This window comes from Myotis davidii, unplaced genomic scaffold (genome assembly GCF_000327345.1).
Source record: "Myotis davidii unplaced genomic scaffold, ASM32734v1 scaffold717, whole genome shotgun sequence".
NCBI classification, from domain to species: Eukaryota; Metazoa; Chordata; class Mammalia; order Chiroptera; family Vespertilionidae; genus Myotis; species Myotis davidii.
The window spans coordinates 13,330-20,950 of NW_006287913.1; the positions used below are offsets into that span (position 1 = coordinate 13,330).

At 51.4% G+C, this 7,621-nt stretch overlaps 1 protein-coding gene across 1 annotated transcript in view; it reads left to right on the plus strand.

Moving 5' to 3' along the window:
* LOC102771421 (cytokine receptor-like factor 2) overlaps positions 1–7,621 on the plus strand; it is a gene marked incomplete at its 5' end in the record, with an annotated part of 38,245 nt that overhangs the window by 5,418 nt on the left and 25,206 nt on the right. The window contains 3 exons of the mRNA XM_015561323.1: positions 2,354–2,519; positions 4,434–4,539; positions 6,398–6,482. Of these exons, the coding sequence (XP_015416809.1) occupies positions 2,354–2,519; positions 4,434–4,539; positions 6,398–6,482 (357 nt within the window). The remainder of the gene's footprint in view (positions 1–2,353; positions 2,520–4,433; positions 4,540–6,397; positions 6,483–7,621) is intronic.

A 7,621-nucleotide genomic window follows, 5' to 3' on the forward strand; every position in this document is an offset into this window, starting at 1 on the left:
TTTTTTTTTTATAATATATTTTTATATATAGATAGAAGAGAGAGGGAGAGGGAGAGGGAGAGGGAGGAAGAGAGGTAGAGAGAGAGAGAGAGAGAGAGAGAGAGAGAGAGAGAGAGAGAGGTATTGAGATTTATTTAAAGGAATTACTCTAGGATTATAGGTGGTCTGACCTGGAATCGAATGGTGACCTCCTGGTTCATAGGTCGCTGCTCAACCACTGGCCGGGCTGGGTATTTTTCTTTGGTTGTTGGTTTTTTGCTGGTTTTTTTGAGGCACAGAAATGGGCAAAAAAGGGAAAGTTACCCAAGATGTCCAGATGCCTGAGAGAAGGAAACTTTTGTTCCAAGGACGAAGACAAAACGTCATTCCATCTGTCCATCATCTATCTATCCATCCATTTATTAGTCATCTAATAGCAATGTACACATTTATCATATGATCTATCATCCACCCATCCATCCATTCATCCACTCACCCATCCATCGATCCATTGAGCCACCCATCCATCCATCCATCCAACGATCCATCATCCATCCATCCACCCATCCATCCACTGATCCATCATCCATCCATCCATCCATCCATCCCTCCATCCATCCACCTATCCATCCAGCCACCCATCCATCCACCGATCCATCCACCGATCCATCCACCGATCCATCCACCGATCCATCCACCGATCCATCCACCGATCCATCCACCGATCCATCCACCGATCCATCCACCGATCCATCCACCGATCCATCCACCGATCCATCCACCGATCCATCCACCGATCCATCCACCGATCCATCCACCGATCCATCCACCGATCCATCCACCGATCCATCCACCGATCCATCCACCGATCCATCCACCGATCCATCCACCGATCCATCCACCGATCCATCCACCGATCCATCCACCGATCCATCCACCGATCCATCCACCGATCCATCCACCGATCCATCCACCGATCCATCCACCGATCCATCCACCGATCCATCCACCGATCCATCCACCGATCCATCCACCGATCCATCCACCGATCCATCCACCGATCCATCCACCGATCCATCCACCGATCCATCCACCGATCCATCCACCGATCCATCCACCGATCCATCCACCGATCCATCCACCGATCCATCCACCGATCCATCCACCGATCCATCCACCGATCCATCCACCGATCCATCCACCGATCCATCCACCGATCCATCCACCGATCCATCCACCGATCCATCCACCGATCCATCCACCGATCCATCCACCGATCCATCCACCGATCCATCCACCGATCCATCCACCGATCCATCCACCGATCCATCCACCGATCCATCCACCGATCCATCCACCGATCCATCCACCGATCCATCCACCGATCCATCCACCGATCCATCCACCGATCCATCCACCGATCCATCCACCGATCCATCCACCGATCCATCCACCGATCCATCCACCGATCCATCCACCGATCCATCCACCGATCCATCCACCGATCCATCCACCGATCCATCCACCGATCCATCCACCGATCCATCCACCGATCCATCCACCGATCCATCCACCGATCCATCCACCGATCCATCCACCGATCCATCCACCGATCCATCCACCGATCCATCCACCGATCCATCCACCGATCCATCCACCGATCCATCCACCGATCCATCCACCGATCCATCCACCGATCCATCCACCGATCCATCCACCGATCCATCCACCGATCCATCCACCGATCCATCCACCGATCCATCCACCGATCCATCCACCGATCCATCCACCGATCCATCCACCGATCCATCCACCGATCCATCCACCGATCCATCCACCGATCCATCCACCGATCCATCCACCGATCCATCCACCGATCCATCCACCGATCCATCCACCGATCCATCCACCGATCCATCCACCGATCCATCCACCGATCCATCCACCGATCCATCCACCGATCCATCCACCGATCCATCCACCGATCCATCCACCGATCCATCCACCGATCCATCATCCATCCATCCACCTATCCATCCATCCACCCATCCATCCACCGATCCATCCACCGATCCATCATCCATCCATCCACCTATCCATCCATCATCCATCCATCCACCCACCCATCCATCCATGCATCCATCATCCATCCATGCATCCATCCACCCAGCCATCCATCCATCCATCCATCCATCCATCCATCCATCCATCCATCCATCCATCCATCCATCCATCCATCCATCCATCCATCCATCCATCCATCCATCCTTCCATCCATCCATGCATCATCTATCCTCTATTTATATCAGCTACTATCTACACATCTACCTACACATCAGGTCACCGACCTTGTTGTTTGCTTTCCCTCCTCCAGCCAAAGGCAGAGAAGACCTGCAATGTGACCATCCAGGACTTGGATGCTGAGAAATGCTACTCCTTTCGAGCCAGAGTGACCCCCACGGAGCCCACCTATCCATCCCGCACAACCTACCCCAGCGACTGGTCGGAGGTGATCCACCAGCAGAGGGGGCAGCCACGAGGTAATAATGCTTGTTCATCCATGATGAGAGAGAATCATGGATCGGCCGCCTCCTGCACGCCTTCCACTGGGGATCAAGCCCACAACCTGGGCCTGTGCCCTTGACCAGGAATGGAACTGTGACCTCCTGGTTCATAGGTTGATGCATATTGGAGGGATGGATGAATGGATGATGGACAGATGGATAGATAGATAGATGCATGTTGTGTGGATGGATGGATGGATGGATGGATGGATTGGAGGAATGGATGGATATATGGATGGATGGACAGATATTGGATAGATGGATGGATGATGGATAGGTGGATGGATAGACAGATACATACATGTTGGGTAGATGGATGGATTGATGATGGATGGATGGACATATGTTGGATAGATGGATGGATGGATAGACAGACAGATACAGGTTGGGTAGATGGATGGATGAATGGATGATGGATGGATAGATAGATACATGTTGGGTAGATGGATGGATTGATGATGGATGGATGGATGTATAAATGGACAGATATTGGATAGATGGATGAATGGATGATGGATGGATAGATAGATACATGTTGGGTAGATGGATGGATGATGGATGGATGGACAAATATTGGATAGATGGATTAATTGATGATGGATGCATTGATCGACAGGTAGATACATGCTGGGTAGAGGGATGGGTTGATGATGGATGGATGGATGTATAAATGGACAGATATTGGATAGATGGATGAATGGATGATGGATGGATGGATGGACAGACAGGTACATGTTGAGTAGATGGATGGATGGAAGGATGATGGATGGATGGACAGATATTGGATAGATGGATGGATGGATGGATAGATACATGTTGGGTAGATGGATGGATGATGGATGGATGGACAAATATTGGATAGATGGATTAATTGATGATGGATGCATTGATCGACAGGTAGATACATGCTGGGTAGAGGGATGGGTTGATGATGGATGGATGGATGGATAAATGGACAGATATTGGATAGATGGATGAATGGACGATGGATGGATGGATAGACAGATACATGTTGGGTAGAAGAATGGATGATGGATGGATGGGTGGATGGAGGGATGGATGGATGGATGGATGATGGACGGGTGGATGGAAGGATGGATGGATGGATGGATGGATGGACGGGTGGATGGAAGGATGGATGGATGGATGGATGATGGACGGGTGGATGGAAGGATGGATGGATGGATGGATGATGGACGGGTGGATGGAAGGATGGATGGATGGATGGATGATGGACGGGTGGATGGAAGGATGGATGGATGGATGGATGATGGACGGGTGGATGGAAGGATGGATGGATGGATGGATGATGGACGGGTGGATGGAAGGATGGATGGATGGATGGATGATGGACGGGTGGATGGAAGGATGGATGGATGGATGGATGATGGACGGGTGGATGGAAGGATGGATGGATGGATGGATGATGGACGGGTGGATGGAAGGATGGATGGATGGATGGATGATGGACGGGTGGATGGAAGGATGGATGGATGGATGGATGATGGACGGGTGGATGGAAGGATGGATGGATGGATGGATGATGGACGGGTGGATGGAAGGATGGATGGATGGATGGATGATGGACGGGTGGATGGAAGGATGGATGGATGGATGGATGATGGACGGGTGGATGGAAGGATGGATGGATGGATGGATGATGGATGGATCGATGATGGATGGATGGATGGATGATGGATGGGTGGATGGAAGGATGGATGGATGGCTGGCTGATAGGTGATAACCGAAATCCAGTGACTGGGGCCTCCACTCCCTGACGCGTGTCTGTCCAGGACCCTTCTCTCTTTCCAAGATCCTCCCGACCGAAGTGGACGGACTGACCCACTCTCCGTGTGAAAACTAACCGCATCTCCTTCTGCTCCGCCTCAGACTCGTGCCAGGAGGAACGGGTCTTCCCCAAATCCGTTTTGGTTTACGGCCTGGCCGCCCTCCTGACCCTGCTCCTCCTCCTCCTGTGTGTGTGGAAACTCCAGAGGTAAGGACGGCCCGCGCGTGGGGTCTCGACAGACACACAGACGTGGGGGGAAAAAGAGGAAAACCGGCTTATTTAGTGGAGTGTCCCATTCCTACACTGATCGACCCATTTAAGAAAATATTGATTTCAGCCCTGGCTGGTGTGGCCCAGTGGATAGAGCGTCGGCCTGCAGACCGAAGGGTCCCGGGTTTGATTCCTGGTCCAGTTCATGGACATACATCTATGTATCCATCCATCCATCCATCCAGCCAGCCAGCCAGCCATCCATTTATCTATCCAGCCATCCATTTATCTATCCAGCCATCCATTTATTAATCAACTATTATCAATCTATATATTTATAGAATAGAGACCCAGCTCGCAAAATCGTGCAAGACCCCAGACCTGTCGCGCCAGTGAGACCCATTAGTGCACCCCCTGGTGACTGGTCGTTTGGTTGTTTGGTCGTTACGGCGTTACGGTCACTGGTCTTTTATAATATAGATTGGGATCTGTTCCATTTCTATGTATTGATCCATCCATCATCCATCCATCCATCCATCATCCATCCATCCATCCATCCTTCCATCCATCCATCCTTCCATCCATCCATCCATCCATCCATCCATCCATCCATGCAAACATCCTTTAACAGCATGGGCACTTTCTCCTTAAGCACTCTGTGCAGACTCAGTGTGGCTCCCCAGGACCACCCTTGTACCATGCAAATGGTCTACAATGACATTCATCTCAGGGTAGGCAATGATTCCTTTAGAGGTTTGTCTCCCATGCTTGGTTGATATGCTTAAGGTGGAGAATAGGTCTTCTCCGTTTTTGTATACCTGTCGCCTAGCACAGGCCTAGATCTGATAAATATTCCACTTCAGAGGTGTTTATAAAGAAATCCTTTCCTTAGGAATCCTCCCCCTTAACAGCTCTTAGGTAACGTTCAATGGAAGAAAACATATCCCAACATTTATGAACCCTCTACAACATGTGGACTATTATGCTTCCCCTCTGAAATCAATTTTTTAAAGAATTACAAAGAAAGAAGACGTAGGAAGGAAACGAACGGTAGATAAAGATTTTTCTGGGTAGAACTCTCGACGTCACCTCCGTGATAACACTCACCCTTCACCCCCTGATAAGGGCGAGGGGGGTGCCCCTGACAGACTGAAACTTCCTTTGCAAAAAGGAAATATTGACGCCTGGTTTTCAGGGAGGGGGCGGGGGAGGTCAGAGCGATCCCCTCTACGGCTTTCGACTAAAAAGAATCAATATTCCAATCATCCATATTTGGGGTGATATTGTAACCAGGCAATCAATGACTCAGGGTCCAGGCTGCCTGTCACTACTTGAATCAATGTTTTTTGGGGAATTTATTGGTTAATCCAACATTGAGGTATATTTTTCCATTGATTTTGAGAGAGAGAGAGAGAGAGAGAGAGAGAGAGAGAGAGAGATGGATTGGTTGCCTCCTGCTCGCACCCTGACCATGGCCAGGGATCGAGCTGTAACCGAGGCACGTGCCCTGGACCAAAATCGAACCCAGGACCCTTCGGTCTGTAGGCTGACGCTCTATCCACTGAGCCACACCAGTCAGGGCAACAACATTAAGCTTTTATTCTACAGGGGACCACACCCCACTGCTGGTGTGGGCTTCCCCTGCACGCTGAGGTTGGGGTGCCTGTGGGGTATAAATTGGGGGGTTGGGGGGAGGAGGGCACGCACCTTGAGACCGAGGACAGAGTTCCCCGTGGGGTCTGCGTCTCTGAGGTCGGAATCCGGTCACCCTCAGCCCTTGGAGGGGCAGCCCCACCCCCCTGCTCTGGGGGGTCACCCCATCTGACCCCGTGGCCCCCCTCTGTGTCCATTTCAGAGTGAAAAGGCTGCTGATGCCCAGTGTCCCGGACCCCAAGGCCACCTTCGCGGGGCTGTTCGAGTCCCACCATGGGAACTTCCAGGTACGAGCCCTAACCCTAACCCTAACCCTAACCCTAACCTTCGTCACGGTCCTATATCTCCCCCCCTGACACCATTTTAATTTTTATTTAAAATAATTTATTTGTTGGGGGGAGGGGGATTGTGTTTATTTCTCCCCCTCCCCCCCCAGTCTGTGGACCTGTTTTTATTTTATTTTATTCATTTATTTTTTAAAATATATTTTATTAATTTTTTACAGAGAGGAAGGGAGAGGGATAGAGAGTTAGAAACATCGATGATGAGAGAGAAACATCGATCAGCTGCCTCCTGCACGCCCCCCACTGGGGATGTGCCCGCAACCCAGGTCCATGCCCTTGACCGGAATCGAACCCGGGACCCTTCAGTCCGCAGGCAGACGCTCTATCCACTGAGCCACACCGGTAAGGGCCAATACAATATATATTTTTTTAAAAAAATACATATATATGTGTACACACTCACACACAGTCACACACACACATGTAGGGGAAGCTGTGGCCCTGCAGACACCAGGCTCACACACACACACACACACACACAGGGGAGGCTGTGGCCCTGCAGACACCAGGCTCACACACACACACACACACACACAGGGGAGGCTGTGGCCCTGCAGACACCAGGCTCACACACACACACACACACACACAGGGGAGGCTGTGGCCCTGCAGACACCAGGCTCACACACACACACACACACACACAGGGGAGGCTGTGGCCCTGCAGACACCAGGCTCACACACACACACACACACACACAGGGGAGGCTGTGGCCCTGCAGACACCAGGCTCACACACACACACACACACACACAGGGGAGGCTGTGGCCCTGCAGACACCAGGCTCACACACACACACACACACACACAGGGGAGGCTGTGGCCCTGCAGACACCAGGCTCACACACACACACACACACACACAGGGGAGGCTGTGGCCCTGCAGACACCAGGCTCACACACACACACACACACACACACAGTCACACAGACATATATACTAGAGGCCCAGTGCACAAAATTCGTGCACTCCTATGGTTCCTAGCGGCTGATGGCTGCCAGCTGGGCCCTCTCTCCCTTCCCCTGGCCGGCCCCGCCCCTCGGTTGAACTCCCAGACAAACTCCTGGTCCAGGGACAATT